The sequence below is a fragment of the Bos mutus genome, chromosome 11 (assembly GCF_027580195.1).
Source record: "Bos mutus isolate GX-2022 chromosome 11, NWIPB_WYAK_1.1, whole genome shotgun sequence".
Lineage (NCBI taxonomy): Eukaryota > Metazoa > Chordata > Mammalia > Artiodactyla > Bovidae > Bos > Bos mutus.
This window is the reverse complement of record NC_091627.1, coordinates 35,977,876-35,991,585: the sequence shown is the minus strand read 5'-3', so window position 1 is coordinate 35,991,585 and position 13,710 is coordinate 35,977,876. Positions and strand designations below refer to the sequence as shown.

The 13,710-nt window shown below is 47.4% G+C and overlaps 1 protein-coding gene across 1 annotated transcript in view; it reads right to left on the bottom strand.

The window, feature by feature from the left end:
* Positions 1–6,176: 6,176 nt before the first annotated feature.
* Positions 6,177–13,710, bottom strand: part of TOGARAM2 (TOG array regulator of axonemal microtubules 2) — a 45,177-nt gene continuing 37,643 nt past the window's right edge. Inside the window, 2 exon segments of the mRNA XM_070380195.1 lie at positions 6,177–6,577; positions 11,780–11,866. Coding sequence (XP_070236296.1) covers positions 6,240–6,577; positions 11,780–11,866 — 425 coding nt within the window. The 3' untranslated portion in view covers positions 6,177–6,239.

Here is a 13,710-nt window from a genome sequence, read left to right as displayed (position 1 = left end):
CACGCACAAGATTGATAAGGGAAGATCAGAGAGGTTGACAAGTGGCTCCAAGGCCACGCACCGGAAGCAACAGTGCCTGAACTTGAGTCTAGCCTGACTCCAGTACCTGGCCTCCATCAGTCTCGATCCCCAGCCAGGACACCCCAGGGCTGCCAGGTGGGGATAGCTGACAGGCCAGACGCCCACAGGGCCAAAGCCATTGCTGCTTTCTACTCCTCTGATTTTACTGTGATTTCAGAATTTGGTCACCCATTAGAATCACTTGAGAAAAGAGAAGACAGAAAAGAAATGGGAAAAGAAACTGTGAGATACACACACACACACACACACACACACACACCCCGGAATACCATTTAGTCATGAGAAAGAAGGAAACCCTGCCATCTGCAACAACTTGAATGAAACTTCAGGGCATTATGCAAAGTGAAATGTCAGATAGAGAAAGATAAATACTCCATGATTTCACTTACATGTGGAACCAAAAAAGGTGAATTCAAAAAACAGACAGTAGAATGGTGGTTACCAGGGGCTGAGGAGGTAGGGGGCAGGGGCAGGGGGCTGTGCTATGGGGAGATATTAATCAAATTGTATAAATTTCTAGTTACAAGGCTAATAAATTCTGGGAATCTAACATACAACATGGCTATTATTGCTAATTATTCTGTGTTATATAGATGACTGTTACCAAGAGAGTAAATATTAAATGTTCTCAACACACAAAAACAGTAGTGATTATGTGACCGGATGGAGGTTTTAGTTAATGCTATGGTGGTAATCATTTTGCAATATATAAATGTATCAAACAATACGTTGTGAAACCAAGACTAGTCATCAGTTAGACCCATTAAATTATAACTTGCTTAATAAATAATAACTGTAACCTGGCTTTACGGACTAAGCTCACTTCAATTGTTTTTACAAAAACTTGTGTGTCTTCCAAGCATTATGTATTATTGTTTGCCCAAGCTGTTTTTCAGGAACTTGGAGTCAGCTGTTGCCCAGCTCAAGCCAGTTAAGACTGGTTGGGACCACCCATCCTCCAAATGGGCATGTGTAAATGTCATGACCTCTTGATGTCACAGGGCCAAAAACTACACTCTCAGAACATGCTAAGGCCATCGTCTTTTGAACATGTGTCCCACTCCAGTATTCCTGCCTGGAAAATCCCATAGACGGAAGAGCCTGGTAGGCTGCAGTCCATGGGGTCGCTCAAGAGTCGGACACGACTGAGCGACTTCACTTTCATTTTTCACTTTCATGCATTGGAGAAGGAAATGGCAACCCACTCCAGTGTTCTTGCCTGGAGAATCCCAGGGGCAGGAGAGCCTGGTGGGCTGCCGTCTCAGGGGTGGCACAGAGTTGGACACGACTGAAGCGACTTAGCAGCAGCAGCAGCAGCCCATGAAGAAGCATGTAGCTTAGCTGAACCGGCACAGAGCAACAGTCTTGTATCTCCAGTCTCCAATCACCCTTCCCCACACTCCCCATGCCTCAGACCATCACCACCCCCACCACCCTCCCACCCACCCCTCTCACTTCTGTATCCTGCAAACATGTATACCTGGGGCAGATTCATTTCAATATTTGGCAAAACCAATACAATATTGTAAAGTTTAAAAATAAAATAAAATTTTAAAAAAATAAAAATTTTTAAAAATAAAAGTTCAAAAAATAAATAAATAAATAAATAAAAACAGAAAAAGCAGCTGCCTTGGCCCTACCCCATATGGATTGAATCAAAACCCCCAGGGGCGGGCCCAAACCTCAGCATTTTTTCAGATCTCACTGGATGATTCTGAAGTGTAATCAGAATGGAGAAACATTTCTTCACTCAGGAGACGAGAAATGAAGCAGGGAAGAGAGAATAAGAGAAGTGGAGCCTGTAAGAAAATGTCAAAAACTCCCAAGCAAGGAAGACAAGCCTTTGTTCCTTGATTCTGACACTGGAGAAAGAGAAAGTAAGACAGACAGAGAGAGAAAAGCTCTTCCATTGCTCAAGGCTGTGTTCCCACCCCAAGGGCATCTTGTAAGCAGAGCTCCTGGCTGCACACAACCAAGCAAAGAATGGAGTGGGCTCTGCTCAAACCCGCCGTGTTTTCAGGACAGTCTTCATTCCCAATAAGCCTCATTCTTCCAGGCACTCCTGACAGGCCCAGGTTACAAATAAACTGTCTTCCCTTTGCTTTAAAAGTAATGATTCAGGAACTTTTTTTTTTTAATTGGATTATAGTTGCTCTACCACGTTTCGCCAGCCTCCGCTGTGCAATGAAGTGAGTCAGCTGTATATGTACATAGGCCCCTCCCTCTTGGATCTCCCTCCCACCCTGCTCCATCCCATCTCACCAGGTCATCACAGAGCTGGGCTCCCTGTGCTGTCCAACAGGTTCCCACTAGCTGGGTGCTTTACACATGGCAGTACACCAATCACAATCTCCTGGCTTATTTCCACCCCACTGCCCCACCCTGTGTCCACACATCCATTCCCTACATCCGTCTCTTTATTCTTGCAAATAGGATCATCTCTACCATTTTCCTAGGTTCCACATAATTTCCTGAGGCACCCAGAAGCATCTAGCCCCTCCCCACTGATTTGTGCCAGGAGTGTCACCCGCAGAGCCCAGCTGCCCAGAGACTAGATTAAATCCTAAGATAGTGAAGGAAAAAAAAAAAACCACACATAAAGATTTATTCTTTGCTTTTCAGATGTTTTCAGTTAAACACCCAACTATGAGGATGGGTACAAAGTATAGGAGATGGAAAGCTTCCGGTTTGAAGACAGAAGGCAGAACAAGTGCAGGAAGACAGGGCAATGTTTCTGAGTTTAACTTCTGCCTTCAAAATCCCTCAGCTCCTACAGTTCTATCGGGCTTCCCAGGTGGCGCTAGTGGTAAGGAACCCACCTGCCAATGCTGGAGACTTAATAGGCTCGGGTTCCATCCCTGGGTCAGGAAGGTCTTCTTGAGGAGGGCAGGGCAACCTACTCCAGTATTCTTGCCTGGGAAATCCCATGAGCAGAGGAGCCTGGCAGGCTAGGGCTACAGTTCATGGGGTCACAAAGAGTCGGACACAACTGAAGCAACCTAGCACGCATGTTTATAGTTATAAAAAAAATCTGAAATGTTCTGACAGGCTCTAGGAACTTTTTTTTTCTTAAAAAAAATTTTAGCTCCTCAACCAGGGATTGAATCCTCACCCCGTGCATGGGAAGGTGAAGTCTTAACCACTGGATGCCAAGGAAGTCCCTAAGGCTCTAGGATCTGGACCAGCAGAAAAAGTCAGTCTCCCAACCAAACCGAAAAAGCCTACTTAGAGTCCAAGCAGACTCAATTAATTAAATTGTGTAAAATCAGCCTCTTGGGTATCTTTCATGGGTTCACCAGCTAGCAGGTCTTTAACCTCAGGCAATCAGAATCAACTGGAAAAGGCAATGGCACCCCACTCCAGTACTGTTGCCTGGAAAATCCCATGGACAGAGGAGCCTGGTAGGCTGCAGTCCATGGGGTCGCTAAGAGTCGGACATGACTGAGTGACTTCACTTTCACTTTTCACTTTCATGTATTGGAGAAGGAAATGGCAACCCACTCCAGTGTTCTTGCCTGGAGAATCCCAGGGATGGGGGAGCCTGGTGGGCTGCCATCTGTGAGGTCGCACAGAGTCGGACACGACTGAAGCGACTTAGCAGCAGCAGCAGCAGCAGTCAGAATCAACAAAGGGCGAGGTGGTGCAGGGGGAAGCCCCAGCAAAGGTCACAAGGAGGTGAGAAGCCGCTCAGGCTGGGACTGGAATTACCCACACACTTAAGCCGCCTATTAAAAGCCCAAGTCCCAGGATGACTGCACCATGGCTAGCCTCACCCCAGGGCATTTATGCCAAGGGGAGGGGAGAGCCTAGTTATGCAGTGGCAACACCACATAATGAAAAAGAGGCTTCCCCAGATGGGGGCATCCAGGGGTTTGGAAATAATTGAGTTGGTTCAAAGCTTCCCAGCCTGCTCTGGGCTATACTCTCAGGAGGGGCTCAGAACACTGAAGTGGACCTGATGCTGAACCTGGGGGTGGGTGACAGTGGAGAGGGGTCCACTGGTGGGCCTGCCAGAAAACTTGCTGGTCTGAAGCTGGGCCTCGGGGACTTGCCTTCAGATCTGCCCCAGAGGTGCTATGGCTCCTTGGTTGGCACTGGGATGTTGCCCCTTCAGCCTTCACTGTACCATGTGTTAGAGGTTATGATCTGAGCTCTAATTCTTCCTGGTCATACTGTCGTCAACCTGTCACTGGCCCTAGGCAAGACAGAGCCACGCTCACTGTGTCCAGAACCCCAGCCTGAGGCATTGTTCCCCTCTCACTGCCAGGACCCCGTCTCCCATTCTCTCATCGCTCCATCAGTGGCTCCACCTTTGTGTTCTGGGCCAGCCCACACCCAACACACCTCTCCAACTCCATGATCTGACCCAGCCAGATTAACCTGTGTGGTTTCAGAGCTCCCACAAGACATCTGCACATCTGGAGCTTTATTCTTCATCCAGTCCTTTAAGTTTCAAGGGTGAGGGCTCCTCTGGTGGCTCAGTGGTAAAGAATCTACCTGCCAATGCAGGAGACATGGATTTGATCCCTGATCCAGGAAGATCCCACATATTGAATGACAACTAAACCCGTGTGCCACCTACTGAGCCTGTGCTCTAGAGCCCAAGAGCCACAACTACTGCACCCGCGTGCCACAACTACTGAAGCCCGCGTGCCCTAGGGTCCGTACTCCACAACGGGAGAAGCCACTGCAATGAGAAGCCCCTGCAGCACAACTGGAGGGCACCCCTGCTCGCCGCAACTAGAGAAAACCCTGTGCAGCAACAAAGCCCAAGCACAGCCAAAAATAAATAAGTGAATAGAGTTTAAAAAAAGTTTCAAGTGTGAAACATAAGCTAGTCCTCTTCAGAAACTAGCCAGAAAGTCACCTTCCAGAGAAGGCTTTTAGTAATGCCAATGTCAGTATCAAACTCTCCTTGCCTTTAGATCCTTTAAAAGGTTCCCACAAATAAAATAAAATAAAATAAAAGGTTCCCACAGGACCAGCAGATGCCGCACTGAAGATATTATAAAGCAGGAGCAGGATGCTCCCAGAGATGCTTGCGTTCACCCCACATCAGGCTTATGACGCTGGATTTGAGTGACCAGCTCAGGGTCTCTGGGTGCAGCAGGGCTTCTCCAGCTTTTCACAGACAGGAGCTATGCTGCAACATGGTCTGCCACATGAGGGGTCTGTGCCACACTTTTTCTCCCTAGTTCTTTGTCTCGGTAGCATCAGCAACTGGTTTTACTATTGCCATGTTTTGTTTTCTTTCTTGGATTCTTTGTGTGTCAGTCAGTTCAGTCACTCAGTCATGTTCAACTCTTTGCGACCCCATGGACAGCAAGCACGCCAGGCTTCCCCATCCATCACCAACTCCCAGAGCTTGCTCAAAATCATGTCCATCGAGTCGGTGATGCCATCCAACCATCTCATCTTCTGTTGTCCCCTTCTCCTCCTGCCTTCAATCTTTCCCAGCATCAGGTACACATCCTTTATGTGTACAATACTATATTTTGACTTCTCTATACATTACAATGAATTTACCACCAAAGGTTTTCATCACCTTACGATTAATCCTCTTACCCCTTTTTGCCCATCCCCGCTACAACCCTTCTTCTATGGTAACTAGTACTCCGTTTTCTGTAACTATTTGCTTCTGTTTAGTTTGTTCGTTTGTTTGTTTTGCTTTTGTTCTTTCATATTCCACAGATGAGTGAAATCTTAAGGTATTTGTCTTTCTCCACTTGATTTATTTCACTTATCGTAATACCTCCAAGTTTCACCCATGTTGTTGCAGGATTTCATCTTTTTTATGGTTTAGTATTACAGTGTGTGTGTGTGTGTGTGTGTGTGTGTGTGCAGGTGCACACATATGTTACACGTGTGGGCAGCGCGTGTGCTGCATCATCTTTATCCATTCACCCAAAATTGGGCACTTAGGGTGTTTCCATATCGCGTTCTGTTTTCTTTGGCACAAACCTAACTATTGAAAAATTCTCTGAGGTAAGAAAAAAATACAAGATAATAAAACCTTAGAAAAATAAGCAATTCTTTTATTTCTACTTCAAAATATATTATATACATCTGGAACTCTAAGGGAAAATAGACCAGGAGATTATTCCATCATAAAAAATAAAATAAGATAAAAATAACAGTCGCCCATCCCAGATCCACCTTTAACCCAGAAGAAAGGGGCCTGAGCTGCCAGTTGTCCGGCTGTTGGATGCCTTCCCCCTGTCGATGACCTCGGGGCTTCCTCACAGGGATTCTGTGTCTAAGAGCTCCTGGAGCATTTTGAGGACTTGCTTTGGCTGGCCGGCAGCCAAGTCCTGCAGCCGGGAGCCCATCTGCTCCTGAAGGCTCCTGCACAGCCGGCAGACGGCCCTGCGGACATTCCCGCTGTGCCCGGGCAGGACGCCGTTCCCCATCATGCTGTTCAGGAAGTACCAGAGGACTGGAAGGACGTGGCGCTCCACAGCCTGAGGCTTTCGGGGGTAAACCGAGGCCACCATCACTGTCATACAGAAAAGAGGGACAGTTACTTGAATCAGGCACTCTCTCCCTCTCTCACCGCCTTCTCTTGGAAGGGGACACCAACTCTGTCCTCCAAAAGGCAGGCAACCCAGGGGGCCGACTGCCTGGGTCATTAGACACATGACCTAGGGCTCACAACTTGCTTTAGGACCCATGGAAATATTTTAAATTCTTTTAAAATCAGAAGGAAAAAAAAGTATGAAGTTGTCTAACCTGCTCTATATTTGAGTTCATATCAACCAATCATAAAATATAATTTTAAACTTTGGGTTTGTTGGTTTATGGAGGAGGGGGTATGCAAAGGCAAAAGTGCTCAGAGCCTGTGACAGAGTAATTGGTCCCTGAAGCCCAGGGCAAAGGGAAGACGCAGGCACATCTGGACTGCAATCCTCTCTGTTATTTACTAGCCGTGTGAGCTTGAGAAAGCCACCCAACCTGTCTGAGCCTATCCCCTAACCTGTAAAGTGAGGAAAAGAATTCTGAACCAAAGTCTTGAGATTGTTAGATAATAGATGCAGGTGAAGTGCCTGTGCGGGTATGCACATGACGGAGAAGCTAGCCCTAGAAGTGCTTTAATCTGCATTACCACCTAGGAGAACTCACACAGAGAAAACTTGTTCTAGGAAGAAAGATCAGGATTCTCTCAAATGAAGCATTCTGGAAAATAAAACTGCCAGCAGGAGATAAGACCATCATGGCCTCCCTGGTGTCTCAATGCCAAATCTCATGACAAGCCCAGTAGTAACTCAGGAGGCACAAACGTGCTTTGTAAACCATCAAGCTCTGCATGGATCCTCATTCAGAGTCGTTCATTCCAATGATGAACCCTCCAAATCTGGTTACCCCAGGCCCCCTGCCTTCTCTAAACCCTGGAAAACTCAGAGACAGGCTAAAACCTGCCAGCAAGCCCTCCATCACACAGAAAGTGCCAGGGCTGCCCCCAATGTCAAGGCCATGTCAAGGGGTACCCCACGCCGCTTCAGACAGGTTGCTAGAGCCCTCAGCTTTGGTCGCATCAACTAAAGTGCGTTCGTGCTAACAATGCTTGCTTGACAATCAGCACACTCTGCGTGTCATTCTGCCAAAGGATAAGTGTTGGTGAAGGCAAAGACTGCTGAGAGAAGCACTTGATTTATTTATGGGCAAAGAAACTGGAAGCTTTCCTGAGCTGAGACACACCCTGGAAACTAGCACTGCCTGAGCCTGAGCCCGGGGCTCAGAGGTTTCTATCGTGACTCCATTTCACTCTCACCTGAGAGGCAGGACAGTCGTCTGTTTCACAGAGAAGGAAACCAACACTCAGGGGTCAAGGAGATGGCCCAAGACCCCACAGCTAACAAGGGCAGAAGGCAGAAGCCAAGCCTGCCTTGACTCCCAAGCCCACCCTCTTCCCACTGCTCGCTGCCCCAGATTTCTAGGAGTACCACATTTCAGGGGCTGGTCTGGAGTTTTATTTTTTAGAGAGACCCCCAATTTGTCCTTCCTTCATCAACTCAACTTCATCCAATCCCCCAGGATACTTTGCAGCATGTGCCCCTGTGATTTCAGAGCCAGCCTGGGACAGTGGTGAACCAGCGAGAATGGCCTGGCCCCCCTCAGCTCAGCCTGAGGCCTTCCCTGTGCCATCTTCCATGGAATGTGTATCTTGACTTTCTGGCCATACCCTCAGGGTTCCTGTACCCCACACTGCGGGCCTCTTGGGGCATGCCCAGTAACACAGTTCAGTTCAGTCGCTCAGTCGTGTCCAATTCTTTGCGACCCCATGGACTGCAAGCACACCAGGCCTCCCTGTCCATCACCAACTCCCGGAGTTTACTCAAACTCATGCCCATTGAGTCGGTGATGCCATCCAACCATCTCATCCTCTGTCATCCCCTTCTCCTCCTCAATCTCCTCCTCCTGCCTTCAATCTTTCCCAGCATCAGGGTCTTTTCCAATGAGTCCGCTCTTCACATCAAGTGGCCAAAGTATTGGAGTTTCAGCTTCAACATCAGTCCTTCCAATGAACATTCAGGACTGATTTCCTTTAGGATTGACTGGTTGGATCTCCTTGCAGTCCAAGGGACTCTCAAGAGTCTTCTCCAACACCACAGTTCAAAAGCATCAATTCTTTGGCACTCAGCTTTCTTTATAGTCCAACTCTCACATCCATACATGACTACTGAAAAAAACATAGCCTTGACTATACGGACCTTTGTTGGCAAAGTAATGTCTGTTTTTTAATATGCTATCTAGGTTGGTCATAACTTTTCTTCCAAGGAGGAAGCATCTTTTTATTTCATGGCTGCAATCACCATCTGCAGTGATTTTGGAGCCCAAAAAAATAAAGTCTAACACTGTTTCCACTGTTTATCCAACTGTTTGCCATGAAGTGATGGGACCGGATGCCATGATCTTAGTTTTCTGAATGTTGGGCTTTAAGCCAACTTTTTCACTCTCCTCTTTCACTTTCATCAAGAGGCTCTTTAGTTCTTCGCTTTCTGCCATAAGGGTGGTGTCATCTGCATATCTGAGGTTATTGATATTTCTCCCAGCAATCTTGATTCCAGCTTGTGTTTCTTCCAGTCCAGCGTTTCTCATGATGTACTCTGCATAGAAGTTAAATAAGCACTGTGACAATATACAGCCTTAACCTACTCCTTTTCTATTTGGAACCAGTCTGTTGTTCCATGTCCAGTTCTAACTGTTGCTTCCTGACCTGTATACAGGTTTCTCAAGAAGCAGGTCAAGTGGTCTGGTATTTCCATCTCTTGAAGAATCTTCCACAGTTTATTGTGATCCACACAGTCAAAGGCTTTGGCATAGTCGATAAAACAGAAATAGATGTTTTTCTGGAACTCTCTTCCTTTTTCCATGATCCAGCGGATGTTGGCAATTTGAGCTCTACCTTTTCTAAAACCAGCTTGAACATCTGGAAGTTCATGGTTCACATATTGTTGAAGCCTGGCTTGGAGAATTTTGAGCATTACTTTGCTAGCGTGTGAGATGAGTGCAATTGTGTGGTAGTTTGAGCATTCTTTGGCATTGCCTTTCTTAGGGATTGAACGAAAACTGACTCTGGAAAATTCCAAAGTCAAAGAGGTCCTCATTCCTGGGAAGGCAGGACTGCACCAAAGGAGCCAACTCAGCCACATTGACGTCATAACATGGGAACCAAGAAGTGAGAGTTATGTTACCTGTGCTGGAAACAGGCTGAGAAGGAAGGGCACAGTTAACCATGAAGCCACCTGGTCAGGCCCAAGGGTGGTGGGAGGGTAGGAGGAGCAAAGGGAGATGCGCAGAGCAAGGGGAGGTGGGAGGAATGCAAGTGGTGGAGGAGGAACAAGGGAGGGGAGGGGCAAGGGGAGGGAAAGGGGTAAGGGACTGGGTCGGGGGGAGCAAGGGGGAGGAGTCAGGGGCAGCCAGAGGGAAGGGAAAGAAAACGAATCATCCGATTAACCCTCCATACTAGACAGCATATTAAACAACAGAGACATTGCTTTGCCAATAGAGGTCCATATAGTCAAAGCTATGGTTTTTCCAGTAGTCACATATGGATGTGAGAGTCGGACCATAAAGAAGGCTGAGTGCTGAAGAACTGATGCTTTTGAAGTGTCATGCTGGAGAAGGCTCTTGAGAGTCCCTTGGACAGCAAGAAGGTCAAACCAGTCAAGCCTAAAGGCAATCAACCCTGAATATTCATTGGAAGGACTACTGCTAAAGCTGAAGCTCCAATACTTTGGCCCCCTGATATGAAGAACTGACTCTTTGGAGAAGACCCTTATGCTGGGAAAGATTGAAGGCAGAAGGAGAAGGGAGTGACAGAGGACAAGATGGTTGGATGGCATCACTGACTCAATGAACACGAGCAAACTCCAGGAAATGGCGAAGGACAGGGAAGCCTGGCATGCTGCAGTCCATGGGGTCGCAAAGAGTCAGACCCAACTGAGCTACTGAACAACAACAAATAACTCAAAGGTTTCCTAAATCTCCACTGAATCTCTCCTGTGAACATGGAGGTGAAAACTATCCCAGGCAGCTGAGCCCAGGCTCCCTGACCCCACCAAAGGGTAAAGGGCTCACCTCCCCCTAATCTGTCACACCTCAGCCACTCCTCCCCCCAAGACGCCTCTCCCCTGGACTCTCCCCTCTGGCAGTGAGACATCTACACCCTGGCCCCAGAAAGCTCAGTTCCACTCTCAGTCCACATTCACCTGCCTGAGGGGAGCTGGGTGTCCCCCCAGCTGACAGTCCCAGCATCATGAGGAAAATGCCATTAAAGTCGAGCTTAAAAGGCAGCTAAAGTAATTAACAGAAGATTTACTCCCGTGTTAAGCTGTGCTATTATTAGTCCATGCCTTGTGACAATTGAAGTTTTCTTCCCTGTTCCTGGCTGACACAGAGTTAATAGAAGAACTACGTAGAAACTCTTGTTTTTGAGCTCAATTGGAAATAGATGGATAATATTTACAGTAAATGGATATCCACTCACCTCTGGGGCCCATAAAGTACCTATACAATCAGAGAATGCTGATTTTGAGTAACAGGAAAGGGTTCATCGTCTGATACCCAAGGTGCTACATGACCCCATTCTCACTTCAGGGCACCCCAACCTGGCCCTGAAGCTGCATCGTAGCCCCCAGCCCAATCTCACTCAGGCCATCTGTTCAGAGCAGGCCTGGCACCTGGACCGGAAGTAAGGGGCCACTCCAGGGGCCCTGGGAGGATTGAACCAGGGTGCAGAGGTAAGACCAGGAGCAAGAGATGAGGGTGGGCAGAGGAGCGGGAATGATGCCCTCAGGCAGGCAACACATACTGAGCACCTCTGGAATTATTTTTTAAGAGCAGATTATTGAAAGTCCCCTCGTGGTCCAGGAACTAAGACTCCATACTCCCAAGGCAGGGGGCCCAGGTTCAATCTCTGGTCAGGGAACTAGATCCTACATGCCACAACTATAGATCCCGCATGCAGCAACTAAAAAAGAAAAAATCCTGCCGGTCACAGGAAGATCGAAGATCCTTCATGCCGCAGCTAAGACCTAACATAGCTAAATAAATAAATAATACATTTTTTTAAACAAGCAGCTTATCACATTTTTTAAATGGTCTATAGGATTATTTGATGGTTTTTTTTGTCTAAGTGGGTGGCTCAACTACATGCCAGGAGAGAAGAAGAGAGATGGGCTGGAAGGCTGGGACTCACTGGCCAGACGTTCCGTGACATCAAGCATAGCACGGCCACTCAGGAAGCGCACCCGCCCAGCAAACACTTGTAGAAGGCCAAGGTTGTCTGGAAGAGAAGGAGAGTGTCAGCAGTCATGATGCCGTGGCCTGAGCAGAGGCACCAGTTGTTCAGGGCAAGGTACCCGCCGCACCTTCATAGGGAAGAGCCCCTTTGGGAAGCTGGATTAATTTTTTCAGGTTACAATGGTGCCTGGAAAAATAGTGAATGTACATGGAGTGTTTGAGGAACAGTGAGTGGCCTATGACAGCTAGACTGGCACCCACATTGGCCCCATTTACTCCCAGAAGATCTGGTTCATATTGTCTATATTTCTTCAAAACTGCTGTGAGCTTTAGAGAAAAATAAGTAGATAGATATAGATGACTGATGATAGATGCATGATTGGTAAATGAGAGAGAAAGCAACATAGCTAAATAATTGAGAGGTAGATCAGTATTATAGATGATAGATATAGATAATAGGTAGATGATAGACAAAGCATATGATAGATATAGATGATATTAAGAGAAAACAGATAGATGAATGATATAGAGAGAAAGATGGATGAATGGATACAGATGTGGATATAGAGATATAGTTTTAGTGGAAACTGAGGCACTGAGCCATAATCATAACTAGGATCAGAATTCAGAAAACATGTATCTCCTCAAAGCCTGAACTTGGGCTCTAACCAATAGAACATACCCACAGCTGGCTGGTCAATTATTTCCACACTGAACATTTACTGATATCCACTACGTAACAGGCATGGAGCTAAGAACTAAATGAAACCTGGTCCTCCTCCTGCTCCTCTTTTCCTTCAAGAGACTCCTTTGACAAAGAGACGGACACTCAATCATGAACTCTTACAGAGAGGGGGAGGCTCCATGCTCATGTAAGCAGGAGCCTGAGGGTTCTGGAGCTACGGTGACCAACATGTCTCCATCTGCCCAGGACCTTCCCCATTTTAGCACTGAAAGCCCTGCATCCCTGGGAAACCATGATGGTCGGTCACCCTATCTGGAGCAGAAGCCCTGGCTGGTTCTGGTAGGATCAGAGGAGGGAATGTGCAGGTTGGGGATGGTGAGGGGCACAAGTGATCTCTCGGTAGTTTATAACCTTCCTGCACCCCTATACTCAGCAGCCCAGTCTTACCCATGGGTGAAGCCTGGGGCCGGAGCTCTTCTCCCTTTTAAAGGAGTGTTTATTAGAGATGGACCACTAATGATAAAGCCCCAGAAAATGGGCTGGGGGATGTTCTGGGGATAAAGAGACTCACTGATCTTCTTTGATTGTACTTCTAAAGTAAACTCCAGCCAGATCCCACAGCTACTGATTTCAGAAGCTGCTCCCTCTTCCCCATTCTAGCTGACACCTCCTGGTTTCCCAAACTACTACACTTGAAGTCCTGTATCCTTCACCAAAGATCTGCAAGATGAAGCCAGTGGCCCTTTACCTGAGAAAGGGGTGCTAACCCAGACAATACACAAGGCAGGAATGGACTCCTTTTACTCCTGGATTGCCCCTTCAAGATCTGAGGAGGTGCCCAGCACACATAGCTCTCAGTATCTGCAATCACTGCAGGCACAGCAGAATTCCATGGGAGGTGAGCAAGGACCAAAATGCATTTTTCAGGGATGTGGCTCTGGGAGGTGAGGTGCACCCAGCAAGGGTGTCCTGTTTCAGGAGCTGACCATCTCAAGGCCAGATTTCTCTGCAGGAGACAGAGATGAGCAACCTGCCTAAGGAAGTTTTTCCAGGCGTGTTCCACCTTCTCTGAGTTCCTTCCATGCCTCAGCACCGAGCCTCAGCATCCCCAGAGATGGGCAATCAAAGCTTTGTTTTTCCCTTCAGGCAGCCATTCTAGCTAAGAGCTAACTTATGCTTCCCTTGCTTCCCTGCTGAGACCT